Source organism: Serinus canaria, chromosome 5 (genome assembly GCF_022539315.1).
Source record: "Serinus canaria isolate serCan28SL12 chromosome 5, serCan2020, whole genome shotgun sequence".
NCBI lineage: Eukaryota > Metazoa > Chordata > Aves > Passeriformes > Fringillidae > Serinus > Serinus canaria.
The window spans coordinates 16,608,727-16,627,774 of record NC_066319.1 but is presented as its reverse complement, the minus strand read 5'-3'; the positions used below and the strand labels follow the sequence as shown (position 1 = coordinate 16,627,774).

General features: G+C 39.5%; 2 protein-coding genes across 2 annotated transcripts in view; both read left to right on the top strand.

Moving 5' to 3' along the window:
• The window catches only part of MUC5AC (mucin 5AC, oligomeric mucus/gel-forming), a 46,317-nt gene extending 35,640 nt beyond the window's left edge, over window positions 1-10,677 (top strand). Inside the window, exons 31-44 of the mRNA XM_050974915.1 lie at window positions 443-617; window positions 790-1,040; window positions 2,325-2,508; window positions 2,871-3,069; window positions 3,954-4,132; window positions 4,362-4,431; window positions 4,717-4,814; window positions 5,167-5,198; window positions 5,912-5,971; window positions 7,381-7,503; window positions 8,391-8,519; window positions 9,162-9,219; window positions 9,829-9,934; window positions 10,446-10,677. Of these exons, the coding sequence (XP_050830872.1) occupies window positions 443-617; window positions 790-1,040; window positions 2,325-2,508; window positions 2,871-3,069; window positions 3,954-4,132; window positions 4,362-4,431; window positions 4,717-4,814; window positions 5,167-5,198; window positions 5,912-5,971; window positions 7,381-7,503; window positions 8,391-8,519; window positions 9,162-9,219; window positions 9,829-9,934; window positions 10,446-10,677 (1,896 nt within the window). The remainder of the gene's footprint in view (window positions 1-442; window positions 618-789; window positions 1,041-2,324; window positions 2,509-2,870; window positions 3,070-3,953; window positions 4,133-4,361; window positions 4,432-4,716; window positions 4,815-5,166; window positions 5,199-5,911; window positions 5,972-7,380; window positions 7,504-8,390; window positions 8,520-9,161; window positions 9,220-9,828; window positions 9,935-10,445) is intronic.
• Window positions 10,678-12,277: 1,600 nt separating this feature from the next.
• The window catches only part of LOC103827011 (mucin-5AC-like), a 52,351-nt gene continuing 45,580 nt past the window's right edge, over window positions 12,278-19,048 (top strand). Inside the window, 1 exon segment of the mRNA XM_050974914.1 lies at window positions 12,278-12,341. Coding sequence (XP_050830871.1) covers window positions 12,278-12,341 — 64 coding nt within the window.

Below are 19,048 nucleotides of genomic sequence, written 5' to 3'. Positions count from 1 at the left end.
CATTATACACAGAATAGAGAAAAGCAGTTCCTGTAACCCAATACATGTCCCTGAGCTCCAGAAGAGTTCCTCATGCAGAAGAAACAAGTGTAGTTAAGGTTTCCGCCTCCTTTAAACATTAAAAGAAGTTAATCCTCTACAATATTAACGACTTTTTTCTGTCAGTGAAAATTTTCATTTTAGTCTTTTTTTTCTTTTTTTTTTTTTTTTCAGTTTCAGAAAAGTAAGTGTGGTTTATTCCCCATAACATGGTCAGAATTTTGAATACCTGTAGTTGCCATTAAAAATCAATAATACCACAAATTGTAGAGAAGTAACACACATAGATTTCCTTTCCAATACCACCATTACTGGAAACATCGTAGCATAAATCTAAAAAGAGGAGTGAAGGTTATACCTGTTTGCAGAGTTTTTTGAAAAAAGCTTTTTCTTCATTTTGCAGCCTGGAGAAAGATTCAAATTATCCAACTGTACAGAAGTCATCTGCAATGGAGACAACAATATAGAGGTAGTACCAACGTACTGTCCACCTGTAAAGGAAATTACCTGTGCAAACAGATATCCACCAATGCTGGTACCTGATGAAAATGGATGCTGTTACCGATATGAGTGTCAATGTAAGCATCAATAGATACAGGAATAGCATTAAAAAAAAACCCCAAGGTTTACACAGATTATATTGGCATTTTCATTTCTTAGGGTTGCTCTATAAATTGCAGTATCTTCAGGTTTTAAATTTTCTTCTACCTAAATTCTCATCTTAATCTTACAAATATTTTCTCTGTACAGGTGTGTGTAGTGGATGGGGTGATCCTCATTACATTACTTTTGATGGAACCTATTATACCTTCCTTGAAAACTGCACTTACGTCCTGGTGAAACAGATTGTCCCTAGATATGACAACTTCCGTGTTTACATTGACAATTATTACTGTGATTCAAAAGATGGACTCTCCTGCCCTAAATCTATAATTATTTTCTACAAATCTGCAGAAGTGGTACTGACTCGTCAACTCATGAATGGTGTGATGACCAATGTGGTAAATATCTTTTTTTCTATTTTTACAAAAAGGGAAGAGTGTCTATAAGCCTTACTGATGCCGTTTCGAGATACAGTCTGTTAGAATATCACATCATGGAGGTGATCACGGCAGAGGGTATCACTAGGGGGGACAAAAAGGATGCTAAGAACAAAATTCATATTTCATGAAAACTGGTGCATTGTGCCATACACTTATATAAACAAGCACACTTTGAAAAACGCAAATTGCAAGCAGGAGTCTTCTCCTGGGGGGAAGATGGATATGTATCCCTTATCTGCTGGACGACTGCTTTCTCTCCATATGGAACTTTGGCACCAAACAGCCCTGACACACTTCCCCTTTCAATTTCCTACAGTGAAGAGAAGTATAGCTGAAGAAAAGGGGTAACTTAGACTGTCACCTGACCTTCATGATCCAAAACAGTGTTGGCAAACCAATCAAAATGAAAAGATAGTCCCACTCTTACACTGGAGAATCTATTTGTTGATTAGAGAATCTATAGAAAGGGAGAAAATTTTGCCTGAATAGGCACTCTCACCTTACAGTGCCATGCCAAATTCTCAGTCAGAAACACATGTTGGTTCCCTGTGAAATAACACAGTAACTGACAATTTTAACTTGTGCTTTAGCCTGTTTCAGTGAGAAGAGAGTTGCAGAATAACTTCTGACAAAAAACTATTAGGCAAATAATTTGCCTTCATTAACTCATATAAGATACTGGCTACAAATTGAAAAGTTTAACAAATAAATATGATCACTACTACATAAAACCAGCACTAAAGGCATCTGACTTCATTTTGAATTCAAACAACTATTCCTATGTCAATTACTATGTAATATAGAGATGGTGTGCTTATCTGGAAAAGTTATTACATAATAATGGCAGGGATGTTTCTATAGCTAAAGAAAACTACCACACATTTTCATATGAAAAATGTTTCCAAGGCACATAATCATGAGGGATGCAATGAAAATACTTGGATTTATATGCATAGAATACTGTGTATTAGCATACAATCATCACAAACACAGTATGTAGAGGCCACTTGGATTATAATCACATTTTAGCAATACAGCAATACAAGCCAAGATATCAATGCAAATTGCAAGTATATGCTGTCATTATGATGCCAATGGCCACTGGATGTGATGAACAACAATATGGACTTATCCATAATTATGAAGATTATTTTAAATAATACATTTTCTAATCAGACAAAAGCAGTGCTTATTCTGATGTGGTGTTTTGGTTTGGTGTTTTTTTTTTAACCCGGCATTCAGATGTACTTCAACAAAAAGATTGTTGAACCAGGCTTCAAAAAAGATGGAATTTCTTTCTCCACTCTTGGCATCAATATGATTGTTGAAATAGAAGAAATTGGTGCAGTCATCACCTTTAGTGGTCTGATTTTCTCGGTCAAGCTCCCATACAGCAAATTTGGCAACAACACTGAAGGACAATGTGGTAAGAAAGCTGCACAGACTGGAGAGGGTCCTCTTTCCCCACCCCCACCTTGGTTATGCTCACCCACTCTGGCTATGCAGTCTTACAATTGACTGAGATTTTTAAACTGCAGTAAATGGAAATGAGTACAGTTTTGCCCTTCAACTTCTGTAGGATGTCAAAAGCTCAATATTTCTTTGGGGCTGAGGTTTTACATCTGTTTGTTTTTCCATAACTTTAAGTTCAACCTAGAGAAAGTGCTCCCTAGGAAGCAAGGCAAAATATGCATTTCATGAGCACATCCCACCTAAACATACCAGCCCAGGAACGTATTGTGCGTCTCTGATGTGGCTTAGTAGACTTACCCACCTTGTCTCTTTCAGGAACATGTACAAACAATAAAGCAGACGAATGCCGCCTACCAAGTGGTAAGATCATTTCCTCCTGTCCCCAAATGGCTCATCACTGGATTGTTGACAACAACAAGTCATGCCATGGAATACCAATACCACCAGCTATAACCACACCTCCACCAAAGCCGCAATGTCAAACACCTCTGCTCTGCAAACTTATCTTGAGCGAGTAAGAAAACAAATTCTTTTTTTTCTAGACCCAACTGTCTCAGTATCTTACAAGAAGAATAACAGCTACAGCTTTAGCATGTGATAATAACTGAAGACCTCAGCTTAATGACAGAATATATATAGTAGAGGCCTTTGCAAAAGAAACTGGTCTGCCTTGATGATTTGCATGCCAAAGATAACTGAGCAAAAGGTAAAGAGGTAAAGTCAGAAAACCAGGGACGCAGCAAGCACTAAAATCAATACTCCCTGTATGCCACACTTCTGGAGTTTGTTCATTAAGTATTAAGCAAAGACTGAGCTCTAAATTTGAAGTGGGTCTTCTGTACAAATCATAGAGAAGCCAGTTACCAAACAGGTGAAGAGAGCAGATGCAAACAGCTGAGAATATCCTCCTTTCTTTGTACGTTTTGCCTGAAATATGGAGTTCCAAAAGCACAAAGGCTTCCTGAAGCATGTCCTCTACCTGTGTAGGTTGACAAGGTTACTTATAAAAGCCCTCTTATACATGCTTTCGGAACTATCTAGTAAGTTTGGAGCTATATTGTGTGTGAATTTTCTATTGCTACTTTTTTCTTTTTTCTCAATACAGTGTAGTTGCCTTTTACACTATATTTCTGGTGTCAAGCCACTAAAAAGTTGTGTACACATACCAAAATACTATGACCATTAATATCTTTAGAAAAAAAGGCACTACAGAGTTCTTAATCTTTTCTGAATTTATCTCCCAGCTTACTGGCCATTCTTAGGGTCATGTTTCTCATTATACTTTCCATTCTGAAGCAGAGTCACATGGTATTAACTGGAAAGTGTTGTCTGACAGGAGCAGACTTTGTATAATGGCTCATTAATATAGAAGGGCATTGCTTTCTTTACTGTCTGCAGGGTTTTTGCAGAATGTCATTCCGTGATACCCCCAGAACCATTTTTCAAAGGCTGTGTTTTTGATGGATGTCGCATAGACGATGAATCCATGCAGTGTTCCAGTTTGGAGATATATGCTACAGAGTGTGCTGCTAGAGGTGTCTGCATTGACTGGAGAGGAATGACCAACAGTACATGTCGTAAGTATTGCAGGACTCAAAATGTGTGTGATAAATGATAGAAATTAGGGGTTGATTCACTAAACACGTCTTATATCTGACACTTGGTTACTGTCCACAAAAAGCCAGTGGGGTCCTTTCTCACAGAAGCTGCAGGTTAAGAAGGCAAAGCTGTAGTAATTTTTTTCTAAAAAAAAAAAAGCATCTCCTGTCAATTTTTAATTTCTTTTTTTTGTCTTTTTCCATACAGCATTCAGCTGTCCATCAAGCATGGTATACAAGCCATGTGGGCCCATTAATCCAGTTACCTGTGGCCAAAGGTAAGAAAAAACAAAACCACCCCACCCTGAAGCACCTGCTTATATTTTTCTTATCTATCTACTTTCCTCAGAAATTTGAGTTATTTCACAATGAAATGTGCTGTGAATTTCACTAACTTATTCAAGATTTATAAATACCAATCAGTTCTAGGAACAGGTGCTTCCTGTTGCCCTTCAGAAAGTGTACATTTTTTGTCTCTCTTGTATCTGACATGATATGCTGCTCTGCCCTCTGCCTCACCACCAAAGTTTTGTACTCAAGAATAAATATTCTTCCAATTCCAGCTATGAGCGTCCTGGCTATGGAGTAACTGAAGGCTGTTTCTGTCCTGAAGGAATGACACTCCTGCATGCAGAGAGCAGCATCTGTGTCTCTGAATGCTGTAAGTCATCTGTAGCTAATTTGGGCAATAAACAGAGATAGGGATTGTTATTCACTCATCTGAGTCATCTTCTACATGGTCAGATCATTGCACATCAGCTTCCCTAAGTGTCCACAGTTAGAAATTGAATAATAGTCAATATAACCCTTTTTTCCCACCATCCTTCCTTATGTAAGACTCACCAAGATGGTAGAACTCCACAGTTGAGCAAAATTAATCTGCATGTTCATTTTCTTGTTAGCTTTATCTTCTCAGTACTTTTATTTGAAACTGCACATATGTATTGCTTTGTCAGTTGTCAGTGGTGTAAATACCCATTCATTTGTTTCTCTTTTTTTCTTTTTCTCTCTAGTCTGCAGAGAACCAAATGGAATGTCCAGACAGGTGAGTATCACAATGAGTGTGGCTTAATGAGCACAGACAAGTGAAACAAGATGATATTTAGTGTTCCACTAAACCAAAGCTTTGTCACAACTGTTTGTTCACTTTCAGTCTTAAAAATAATTAGTACTAGAGCACCCCTAAGAAATTTAACAATAAATGATAAAATATTCTTTCATTAACCTCACATACAGGAAAAAAAATTTAAAAAAAAGAGGGAGAGAAATGGTAGTAGTGGAAGTTAGCCATATATGCTTACATTATTTCCACAAATTTGGCTTGCTAAAATTACTAGAAATTTAGGTAGAGATGGATAACAAAGTTTACCTGTTGCTTATCATGTTCTTATCTTGCATTCTTAGTTCCTCAGCTGCACAGAAATCAGCAACCTAACGTGAAAATATCATATGTCATATGATCATTTCTTATTCAAAAATGGATGTGAGCTCAATCACTTCTCCTTTAGAACTCCTGTAACTCTCATACTAACACTATTAAGAAATAAAAAGTAATAGCTTTGTGAACTCAGAACCTTTAGCAGCATCCAATGTCTTCTCAGAATAAGCAGTTTGAGGGTCTCCTATGAAATCTAGAATATGAAAAAGCTGATATAATCAGTTGTCACTATATGCATGAATATGTTAACTGGAAGCAAATAAGATTATTTTGGCTTAATTTTTTTCTTTCCTTTGTCTGTGTTTTTCTTTGCTATTTAGCCAGGAGAAAAATGGACAAAAGATTGCCGGGAATGTGTCTGTGACAAAAATACTCTTAAGGTGAAGTGTACAAAGCACAAATGTTCTCTGACACAGCAAGTATTTTGTGAAGAACCAGGTTACATGCCTGTTGAGATACCAATACCTGAAGATCCATGCTGTACTAGGACTGAGTGCTGTGAGTACTGTCTTGGTTCTTTATCATGGGGAAGAGATTGTATAATTTAGGAAACTACAGCAATAATTTTGCATTTTTTAATACTTTGTATTGATGTCTTAATGCTTTTTAGAACCTTCTTGCAGTGCGTACAGTAAATGCTTGAAGATAACAAATTTAAAGATTAAAAGATTTTATATAGTTAGACATAGAGAAGTAACTGAAAATCTCCTATAATTTTACGCTGAAAGCCTTTAATACTGCCACTATCTGAAACAATATTCAAAAACCATTACAAACATTTTTGGTTTCATTTCAAAGCCAGTATTAGGAAAATTAACTTAAATTTCTCTTTGAAATTATCTCTTTCCACCAATTACTACTCTGTTCTTCTCAGTGTTTTGTTTCACAAAGATTATGGGAAAGCCCATCACATTGAAAACACCTTGGCACATAGAATGAGTTAGTCATTAAACTATCGTGTGTAAACACCGTATCTACCCCCTGGGAAGACTTCAGAAGTTCATGTAAAACAAAATTGCTTTAATTCAAAAATTCTGGGCTTATTCTTTTCTATATTCTATTACATGAAACAGACTGCAACACAAGCCTCTGCACTGACTTCACACCCCAGTGCTTAGAGGGACAGGAAATAATGACAATAATGCCACCTGGAAACTGCTGTCCTGTCTTTGAATGCAGTAAGTATTGTGCACCCTCCTCACGTCCTATTTACTGTTGCATTTTTCTAAGTTACAAAAACCTTATGAGAGAGTGATGCAAGTTATCTGTGGTATCATATTGGGCCTAGTTGTGAATGAGTGTTTGAAGCTTATGAAATGGGCCTACAAAGCTACAAACCAGAAGTTTTTTCATGCATTTCTGTCTCCTGAAACTTACACCTCCTTCTTCCTTTACAGGACAGGGCTGTGTAGTCAACGAAACCTATTATGCAGTAAGTACACAGTTACTCACTATAACAATATACCCTCACATAGTTCACAGTGCAGTGTTTTTGAGACACCCAGCGTGCTCCATATTTTGTAGGAAGGCCTGAAATAAAACATTAATAAAACATTATTCATTGTCATTCCTCTCTACAAGCAACATCTTGTTCTTATCTCCTTTCTACATTAGCAAATTTGATTCCAAAATCGATATTACCAAACCAGAAACTCTGCTTAAACAAACCAACCAAAATTGTATTTATGGATAGCTTAGCCTATATATAGTTCATCTTTGTATTTTCTGTGATGTGTATACACGGAGCAACTTGTTATGAGTGACTAATAATTTTCCAACTTTTCCCTAGCCTGGAGCTGCCATTCCATCAGGCCCCTGTGAAGAATGCACCTGTTCTGCATCCTCTCCCTCGAGGCCTGACCACCTCAGGGTCACGTGCCAGCCCGTTATCTGTGACACCTACTGCCCGCTGGTGAGTGCTGCTCTGCTGCCAGACATTCCTACCCCACTCAGCTTGAGTAACCACCAGTTCAGGTCAGTGACCTGACTTAATGCCTTGTCTCTCTATTTCTTTCAAAACAGGGCTATAAATACACTGTGGAACCCGGACAGTGCTGCGGCACGTGCAAGGCAGCAGCTTGTGTAGTGACTCTGGGAGACAACATTACACACGTGCTCCATGTAATTACCTCTGCTTTACTTCTCTTTTGGGGAACTCTGCTAGTCTTGCCATTCTTTCCTCTCCTTGTGTTTGCTCACGTTTATCTCCTCCATCTTTTCTCATATTAGATAAATGCTTACTCAGGCAGGGGCTGGACAAGCTCCACACAGCCTAAACAATACCCTGCACCACAAAACACCAGTTCTAAGACTTCTGGAAGCAACTGTGCTATGATACTGAACAACGGATTTCAAAAACCAAGACAGGAAAAGGCATAGGTGAAAGCAAAGGGCTTTTGTTTGCCTCCAGTTCTGAAACTGTAGCACCCATTTTGCTCGAAGGATAATTTTATCTGTGGAGGCATTTTGACACATCCATAAATTCTAATGACAAAACCATTGAAATGCAAATCATTCTTTCCAAATGAGTCCATGTGCTTACCCTATTCACACAAAAAGCACATCTACATCCATATAAAAATAGAGCCTCTTGACTTAGTTAATGAAAAACACTTGATAGCAGTATGATAATATTGCAAATAATTATCAGCTGAAATTCAAGGAAATTGTTCGGAATAATCAAACTACTAAACACAGCAACAACAAGACATTGGAGGGCTTTTGTTTCATTTTTAATATAAGATGATCCTAATTTGTTTTAATTTTTGTTTTAATTAAATTTTAATTTAATACTTTCAGGAAGGAGAACACTGGAATCCACCTGGTGATAACTGTACTGTTTACACATGTGAAAAACATGCTGACCAATTCATTCAAGTCATCAAAGAGGCAAGCTGTCCTGCCTTTAACCATGATGAGTGTGATCCAGTAAGTACTGTTCTTCCAGTTCTCATTTTTGGAAAGGCTGCAGTGCCTAACACCAGTGATAGAAGGATCATAGTGTCCCATGAAAATAACTAGCAGAAGCATCATGCAGGAAGTAGCTCTCCTTTTATCCTTTCCAAACCTGGCCCCAGTCAAATTTTATCTCAGAAAAGCAACTCAAAATTAAAATGTGTGATATAAAAATCCTCACTGAGGATCAGACATTAGAGAAAAAGATACAGCATAATATTTTGGATTCCTTAAAGTGTCAAGTGACCTAGAAGAAAAAATCAGCTTCTGGCAAGTCACTTATTTCATTCACTGGGTTACCCTGTCTGTTTTAATCCTTCACCTTTACTGACTTTGGTCACAATATTTTGACTTACATGTGCTAGGAGCTTTATTGCTTGCTGAAATTATACTACTAAACTGAGGCTTTTCCTCCATTTCAACTTTCAAATCACTACTTTAATATTGATAAGAGTTATGTGCCCTTAATATTTAGCCTTGCTTGAAATTAGGATTCCATGGCAATACAAAAATATACACAGTCTCTGGTGCCAGAGAAAATTAGGAAGCAGGGAAAGCCTGCTTTAGCATGCAGATATGAAACCTGAGTTACCTTTTTATGTTTTCCCCCTTTAGGATGATATCAGGCTATCTGATGATGGCTGCTGTTTAGTGTGCCGAAGAGTGCCGAAACGTAAGTAATAATAATTTTGTTACAACTATAGATTATATGTGCCTGGTTAGGTATATTAGCCCATTTTGCACAGTGTGTGCATAGACAGAAGAGGTAAACTGACTAGGTTTGGGTTCACTGCTTCACTGGGGTGAGAAAGGGAACAGGTGGAAAAGAAACAGGACATTTCCACTATGCATTTTAGGTCCCAGTAAAACAGATGGTGAACTCTCCTATCCCCTACTGTTAAATGCTGGCTTTTTTGTAGGAGGGTGAGGACTATGACTACTCTCCAATTTCCATAGATACATTCTCTTTAAGGAGGAAAGTGAAGCCAGTTCTGAGAGATGGGTGTGCATTGAGCAGTTACCACAATACTGCTCCTAATTTCTGCATTCTGAATGAATAAAGTTGCCTAAGAAAAAGGGAAAGTTTCATCCATTGATTGCACAAACAGCAAGTCTTCATTTGGCCCTCAGCAATTAAAAAAAAAAATGCATTGTGACTTGCTTTTCTGTTTCAGTTCCATCCACCTTAGTTTTCAGTTACAACCTGTTGTATCAAATACAGCTATCTATGTATATGCACGTGTATTTTAACCTGTTTTCCTTTGCTTTGTGATGACCTCAGTCTGTATGAAGTACAATATGACTACTGTCATCAGCTATAACGGCTGTGTATCTCCTGCACCTGTTGAGATAACCTACTGTGAAGGCAGCTGTGATGCTTACTCACGGTAAGTAAAAGATAATGGTGGCCTCGTGTCTTCTACTCCTTACACCAGTTACATCCAGCAAATCACAAGTGTTCTTCTGATGTGTCCAACATCCACCCAGTCAGCAACTGTTTCCATTGTGCTAATTAGCATGACATTGTGCTAGCTTGATTATCTCGAGATTCATGTTCAACAGCCTGTTTGGCATCATAGTGAATAGATCAAAATTTTCATTTTGCCCATTTAAAACTGATGGTTTTTGTTTATCATTATTATCACACTGGACTGGCTCACTATGTGATCTGGAATAATTCTTGACTTTTTCTGTGCCTTAATGAAGACTTAGAGTCATAAATTTTTACAATGAGGAGCAATTTACCTGTATTTCACCACAATACTGTAAGAATACTAATACTGAGCAATAGTCCCACATGCAAGCAGGAAACTTCTGGTTATGTTTTATCATGGGTGGGAGGGACAGAATTTATTTCTCACATAAATTCTGAATCTTTCTCGTTGGTTTTTCTATCAGATATTCTCAAACGACAAACACGATGGTGCACAAATGCTCGTGTTGTCAGGAAATGGAGACCAGCAAGAGAAAGGTGACTCTGATGTGCAGTGATGGAACCTCCCTTGAGCACTCCTACACCTACGTGGAGAAATGCAGCTGTGTGGATGCTGAGTGCTTTACCCAAGGCAACACCCAACAGGAGACACAGCAGACAAAGACCTCTCAGGAGCAAGGAAATGTCAAAAATTAGAACTAGAGAAAAGTCCTCAAACAAGGGCTGAGCATAAGACTAAATAAAGAAACTTCAAAAAAATACAAAAGTGTCAAGAGCAGCTAAAATTTTGGATGAACAGATGATGTTTTCTGCATAAATCCCCAGTATGTCTGTCTACAGAATTTCAGCTTTCATTATCAATGTATCTCCAATTGGTTTTTACATCTTTTCTTTTACACCTTGAGAGGTGTAAGTTCATCTTGACATTTTCTGTTCATTTGTCTTCTGAGAAGTGCTGGACTTTTAATAACATTTTCATTCCAATTCACCGAGAAAAATCAAAAGACAAATCCAGAAAACAAACCAAACCTAAGGAAAACTTTACTCCTCTGCTTCTATATGTTTCTCTCTTTTTTTTTTTTTTATTGAGGAAAACTTAGAGGGCAGAAAGCCATATCTTTTCAAAACTATAAACTTCAATATTTTGAACAATATATAATGGACATATTTCCCTACATGTTTTTGTGAGGAAAAGGAAAAATCCTATTGTGAGAAGCTGCTGCACACTACTTTTTGTTTACATAACACCATCAGCATAGTAGCTGTATGAAAATATGGGTTTTTTATTTTGTTTTGTTATGTGGTTAACTGTTTACAGAAGAAATATATATATATATATATATTTGCCAACAGAGGCATATGAAGGATTTTTGTAAACAAAGTATAGTAATAATAATAATTAATTGTAAATTCTTTCCTAGGAAGCTTTAAAAAGTTGGACCACTACTATTTATTACTTTTTTTTTTTTTGAAAACTGATTTATTGGGTAATTTCTTTCAGAATTAATGTTATCCCATTTCTTAGTCTCAGTCATGTTGTCTGGGTATGGTATATTTTATTTTGTTTTTGAATATTATTTTATTTTTGTTCCTTAAGACACAAAAAGCAATTATGATTAATAAATTTTGAGCATTTTACAGCACGTCTACTTTGCCTTTTCAGTGAATCCCTTGTGTGAGAGTTGCTGGGTCCATAAAACACAGTTCCAGGTCAAAAGTCAGTGTGGTACCTAACACCCTATAGAGCTTTGATACTGCTTTGAATGACAAACACTCAACCCCAAACATTTGGAAGTGTTCCAAGCACATCACCTCAGCTGCTATCACTTAGTGAACTCTAAGAAAGCAAGCACCTCTCTGACTCTGCACGTTTTGTAGCCCTGAAAGTTCTTTACCTGATTGGCATAAACTAGCCAAAATATTTCAAACCGGTCTGTCTCATGTCTCTCCAGTTTTGGAGCCCACTGCAACATAAATAATTCTCTGGAATTGCACTGTTGTAAATCCGTGTGGCTGCTGCTGAGAGGAAAGCTCATGTGTTTACAAACAATTTGCTGGGTGAAGGTTGGGTGTTAATGCCATTGAAATGGGTCCCAGTGTCTCTACTGACTTTGGGCAGCAGGTTTGTTGCAGAGCCCAGGCAGTTCTGCTCCTGAAACACACAAGGGTCTGCACAGCCTGAGTTTCTGAACCCACCATTCTGAAATGGTGGGTTCAAGGTGGGAAATGTGGGAGGTGGTTCTGGAAGGCTGAACCTTCCTGGTGCCTCAGCCAATGGGGAAAGGGAGAGGGCAACATGTACCGGGAGTTCAGGATAAAGGGAGGTGTCCTCTGTGAAACCTCAAGAGGAAACATCATGGGTGACTGCCCTGGTGGAGCCTCTGCCTTTATTCAAATAAAATTGCAGGACTCCTCGGTCTCCTCTTTGGACATAAACTTCTTGGATTTGTGGAGTTTTTCTTGCACTACTCAGCTTTAGTAGCAGGGTAGTTTGAACCGGCCACCACAGCTCTGACTGTACGTTGTATAATGCCAAGCAACGTCCTGTCAATAGCTGCTCTAGGATTTGGAAGGAGAACAGTAAAAAGCTGAAGATTTTTACTAAACTTTTCTCCTACCCTACAGTTTGGATGGCTCAACAGAGGCAGTAACAGGGTGCCCTGCAGCAGCTTAGGCTGCTCTCACACCTGATTTTCTTGTACAGGACAGTAACCACCCCATACTTCCCCCTTCAGAGGAGAGCACTGAGCTTTCCGTGAGAAACACTAACACCACCATCCTTCCTGCTGGCAGAAATCCCGAGCTCCGTCCCAGCTTCCTGTTGACTCATTGCTCTTTTTTCCATGCCTCGGGCTCTCTTGCTGCCCAGCGAGGCCCCCAGGTGGAACCCTGCTCTGTTCCTCCCTTCCCGGCTAGCCCGCCCGTGCTTCCCAGGGCAGCCCTACTACTGAATGCCTGACCTGTCCGGGGTGGAACAGAGGTTCTGGCCTTACCAGGCAGGCTGGGAAATGATTGTTCTCCTGGTCATTCTGCAGAAGGGAAATAATATCTATAACAGAAAATTAATTGTTATGTGCTTTGTTGGTCCACAGCAGCTCCTTGCCCACCATTAACCTACTGAAATGGCAGATTTCCTGCAAGTTGCTTCAAGACCATTGGTTGTTTTCCCATACAAAGCCTGTATTTCAGCATCCTAGAAGATAGCCTGTTTCCTGGAGAGCCCTGTGTGTAATAAGTCTGCACCACCAGCCATTTCATACACTGAAAGAGAAAAAAATAATGCAGTGAGGAAGAAGAGAAGGGGAGACATGTGGCTCATGGAAAGACTGACAGGTGATAATGGCAGGAACAGCAGAGTTTGGTGGCATAAGAAGAAAAACCAGAAACAGAAGACAGGGTACTGACAGGCTTCAGTCCTGGCCTGGGCAGACAGGAAGCAAGGGGAACATTAGCCAAGGTAAATCATGGAGGCACACCAGGGCTGTGGCTGAGGAAGTACTGGAGACCCTGCCTTGGAGAAAGAAGGATTTCCATCACAGATGCAGTCCCAGTGCTGGGAAAGAGAAAATGGGAACCCTCAATTCAAAAGGAGGACAGGGAGCAACATGCTTTGGGCATTAAAGACAAAATGAAAGATCTGGAAACAAGACATGGAGTAAATGTAAACCAGAGCACCGCAATGGATGTAGTAAGCAGACTTAACATTCTTCCTAAATTTTCCTTTACACAGGACCTATCTTTGCTCTGAGTTGTTGCTGACACAGATTGGGTAATAGCTCCAAAGTAAACCTTCCTAAAAGCTGGGGAAAATTATACCCCTTATCTTTGTCAGAAACAAATTGCCATTATTTTATCCATAGATAAAGAATGGAGTCAATAAATGATTGGGTGGGAGAAAGTGATTGGCTTGGCAGGTCTTTCCTGACAGGTCAGAATACCTGCAGGTCACCCTGAGCTGTGCTGGTGTAGATGGCTGATGTTTGTTACACCTCTGGCAACACCAGAGGGCTCTGGGCTCACAGCTGACAGACCTGGATGAACAGGTTTGCTGCCAGAAGAGTTTCTTTCTAGGCACTCCAAAGTGAGCCACCCAACTTTTCCTTACTTTCAGATCCTGAGGATGAGCTTTGCCCTTCACATACTCCTGTCATCCATTCCACATAACATAACAAGATTTGTTTATACATCACTTATTTTTTTTTTCCTATCTGATCATTGTTGGAACACAAGTTGCAGCCGAGAAATAGTTCACTTAGAGGTTATTCCAGCTGAAAAACCCACCAGTATTCAAAGTTTTAGTGTCTAAATTCAATATTGCATTAATGGGCATTCATACCCTCACTCTCCACTCGGGTCTCTTGTTATGTGGCTCAAGTTTTTCATGATCAGCTTACTTTTATTCCTTCTTCACACAACATATTAAACTCTGCAGTGTAAATAGCAAATTACTAATAATCACTTTTCAATTATTCTTTGTAATTATCAGCAACATATAAACTATAACCTGAAATTATATGTCTATTCAGATTCCACCTTTGAATCCACTTCCTGTAATTCATTTGCCTCTTAAAGCAGTGTTTAAACCACATCATTTTCTGAAAACATCAATTGAAAGACTTAAGGTTGTTTGAGGCACAGCTCAGGAGCTGGGCTGATAACAGAGAACTCAAGAATGGAAGCCACACTTCATAATAGTAAAAACTCAACTCAAAAAAGGAAGTTTTTCACCTCTTCTAGTAGGTTTTGTTCTAACCATTAAAAAAAAAAAAAAAGCCACTCTCTGGCAACAAACCAGATTAAGACAGAGTTTTGTAACAGAAAAGGAGACTAGTTCTATTCAAACATTAATGCAATAATAAAACAATTATAAATGCACAGGAAGTACATTTTTGCAGAGGATGGCAGTGGTCATGACTGCCCAATTTTCCTTTGTTCCTTACAGCTTCAAAAATTATCTTCCTTCTTGATCCTCTGATTTCTTTTGGCATTCATTATAACCACTATTTATAACTACAATTTGATTATGAGTAACCAGCAAGTGTGTTTTAACCACTATTAAAACAATTGGGTTTGGGTTTTCTTAAATAGACAGAAACTTATTCTGCCTTCCTCTAATTACCCTCCTCCTGTTATGACCATGCATAGAAAAATAAAATCTTTTGCTTCCTTCTGTTTTAAGAAAGCAAAGGCTGTCCAGGCAGTCAAAAATGGAACTCTTAAATAGAGTAATTGTGGATGTGTCACACACTTAGTCTCACAAAATGAAAATGTGTGAAGTCTTAGTGGCCAAGGATTCACTGGGATTCATGACTTAAAAAAAAAAAAAAATTAGGAAAAAAAAGGGGATAAATACTTGAGAGGAGCATGATTCCAAGGCAAATTTGAAACTGGCTTTTGTTTCAGAGAATATCAGATGTGAACTCTGCAGCTGTTCCCTCACTCAATGAGAAGTCAGTCAAAAGCTCTCATTCCAGTTTCACTGACCTCTGGAGAGGTGAGAGGCCAAAACTGAGCTGGCTGTCATTGCTCAGTGTCACAGCTACTGAGGCACAGGGCTGCCAAATGCAGCACAGCCAAAACATGAAAATCTGCAGAAAGGACATGATAAACACCTTCATGAAATGACCTCCTGCCACAACAGAACTGAGTTTCTTATTCACATTAATTGCTGGTTGCTCTGTGTTCTGGAGAATAAGATTATTCTACCTGATGCAGTTTTATCATTTGCTCTGCTAGTAATGCTTTTGTGCTTTATGACCTCATTCTAATGGTAATTTAGGTCCATTATTCAGATATCTGCTATTTTACAGGAAATTAGTATTGCAATTGCACTAAATTTGGTCAGCTGAAGATAATGCAAAACATTACCTCACATACTTCATGGTGAGTAGTTTTACAGCATTCATAATAAAGAAGTTGTCACAGTACACTTGATCTAATTTTTACATTTAGCAAGGAAGTTATGGGAACAACGTTATCCATCCCTCAGTAACGTTGTACAGGGTTTTATTGAACAGTATTTCAATAAAAAGTATTTCAATCCCAGCTGAGGTTCCATCATAAATAAATTTTCAATCTAAATTATTTTTAGATTTCCAATATTATTTTGGTTTTTACAAAATAAAATAAAGTTTGTTAGTCACTGTGTGCTGGATTTGGCTGGGCTAGAATTGATTTTTTTCATAGTAACCAGTATGGGCTATATTCTCCTGTGACACAGCTGCACTATAAAATAGATTTAAATCATCAGTTGCTTATTTGGCATAAGGAAGGCTTTGGCTGATTAAAAGATTGTGTGATCTGCTCTCCTCTGCCACTTCTTGTCTCTCCAGGCTCAGAGTAAACTGCAGAGAAAGGGCAAAGAACAGTTCGAGTCCACTCGACTCCTGCAAGCTGCACAAAGCTCATGAGCTCTTCTGCCTCAGGAGCAAAGAAGCACTTTCCAGAACCACAGAGCCACTCCTGAAGCAGAATTTCACATCAAACAGCCACAAGGCCATCAAGGGCAACCTGCACTCCAAGACACATGGAAAAACTTGTCAGCATTTCACTGAGGTAACTACAGTGGACATGATTCCAGCAGGATCTCTGTTCACCTCACAGGAGAATGCAAATGTGCACAGTGACTCATCTCTGAGACTTTCAGGAAACCACAAAAATGGCTTACAGACTCCTTTGTACAGTTCATCCACCCAACTGGAAGGATCCCTGAGCCTCAGTAAGGGCACCTCACACACCCACCTGAGGAAGCACACCTGAGGAACATACAGTGGCTCAAAATTACCAGAGACACAGAGAATTTACCCTAGCTTGGTTCATTCATTCTGGTAGGATCATGCTACAGGATTTTTCCAGCACATGGGACAAGATCACCAGGGGTTCCTATGCTGGAAATTACACACAAAGCATGAGAATTACAATCTTTCTTGCATTTATGATAGTGAAGATGAAGAGGGAGCCATTTTTCTAAAGACAGGTTTATTTATTTCTCTTAGTTGTCAATTTACTTTGGGCTAATTGAGAATAATTTGACCTGTTGATGTGGCCAAGCTAAGTATTCAGAAATAATATGCCGATAATAAAGTTACCCAGTAGCAAATTGCTTCAATCCTGGCAACTATGATCTTTAAAAGCTTATATCAAAGATATAATTAATGTAGTACATTACAAATCATCTCTCATACACAATTCAGTCACAAATACCATTAAATAATAAAGAATCTAACTGTGTTGTGCCCCACACAGCTCTTTTAAAGCTCCTTTTACAAGGACTCAGAGTAATCAGTATGGGATGAAACAAATTTGTCTGAATGTGCCACAACCATCCATGTTCATCCATGCTCAACCATCCATGTTCATCCATGCTCTAGGAGCTCTTTGGGAGGGAAGAAAGAGAACAACCACTCTTCTGAGAGCTTTTCCATGGCTATGACAAACTGTTGAAGATGCTGCAAAGCACTGGCAGTATAGGAGCTGTGAGAGGCCAGGAAGAAGGAGGTTGTGTCCTTCCCAGGGCCAAATCCAGAACTACCCAAGCTCCAGGAGTGGCCTCCCAAGACATGTTGAGAAATGCATAAGGAGGAGGTCCCCTTTCACCAGGAGACCTTCAGGTACAGCCTGTTCACCCCTCAGGGCCCTGCTGGGTGTGGGCACCAGTAGCAGGAGAGGCTTTGCTCCTGGCAGAGCCCCTAAGGATGGTGTCCACCCCGAGGGGAGGTGTTGTCTGACTCTGCCAAGTGTGACTTCTGCCAGTACACCCCCGTGCAGAAGGGGACTGTCACCACCCTGTGTCACACATGCAGGCACCTATTGCTCCAAGGATGGCAATCCACCAGCATCCCCACTCCTCCAGGGGAAGGACAGCAAGGTGTGCACCTCCATCATGGTGCTCTTTGGGAAACCCATTTGGAGAGGGCTTGGCAGCTCTGCTGCATTTCTGCTACTGGGACAGCAACCAGGATTATGCCTGAAAGGGTTGGGACTTTGATTTTACCTTTCCTTTAATAGATCCTTCCTTCTTTTTTCCAGACAGGAATTTGGATTAGAAAAAGCCCATCCCCTACTGCAAACAGGCACCGCAAGTGAAATCACAAGTTTTCCACCTCAAAATAATCTAGTGGAGCACAGGTTAATCTGCCTCAGTGAGGTAACCTGTTGAGGTAACCTCCTGCCCAAGATTACATGTAAAGGGTTGAAAAGTGCTGCTGGCAAACGGGTCCCCAACACCGCTGAGGCCCCAGGAGGGCTGTCCTGGCCCAGCTGCAGCCCTGGGGTCAGCCCCTGCAAACCGGGCATGGCAGTGCCCTTGTTCCATCCACATATCCTATATGTGGCAAAGCACCCTCCAGGCAGTATTTATCCAGCTGGCATACACATAGTATTTATACACAGTGAACAAAGCAAACTGCTCCACCATTCTCCATAAAGTCAAGTTTCCAACGTCACTGGGGTTTGTGCAGATCTATCTTCTTACATGGTTTAAAGACAAGAAAGAGAAAAATGTATCCAGCTGGTTTTTGAAAGTGTGTCCTTTTTCCAGCCCTTTTGTTTTTATCAGCAAGTTTTGCTGGTGTGCTCTGGTTGCCTGGCTGCATTGGTACTGTGTTTTGGTACAGCAGATGCTCTCCTGGTCTCTGCTGGGAGCACATCCCTGCTCTGCTCACAGGATCTTCAGGCAAACCTGAGGATTCTGTTCCTTTAGGTGATGGGCTGATCAGGGCAATACAGGGAAGGCTCAAAGCTCTGCATATTCCCCCCCACAGTGCCAAACTGTTCTGGCCCTGCTGAGAATCTCATGTGTCACACCAATGAACTCAGGCATCCTGACTGCAAAAGTGATGGCTGTCAGGAGCTAACATGTTTCTTACAAGGAAATAACAAAACATACAAGGACAGCCTGTTTTGCACCTTACTGAAAGAACAATTCTATCCCTGCTTGCATTCCTTGAGGCTATGTCTGTCTTGTTATTTATTCTTTGTTTCATTCTTAATATCCATTGTATTATGTGTCTTAATGTGTATTTGTACTTGTGATTATATTGCCTTACTTCTGTTAAATGATACAGGC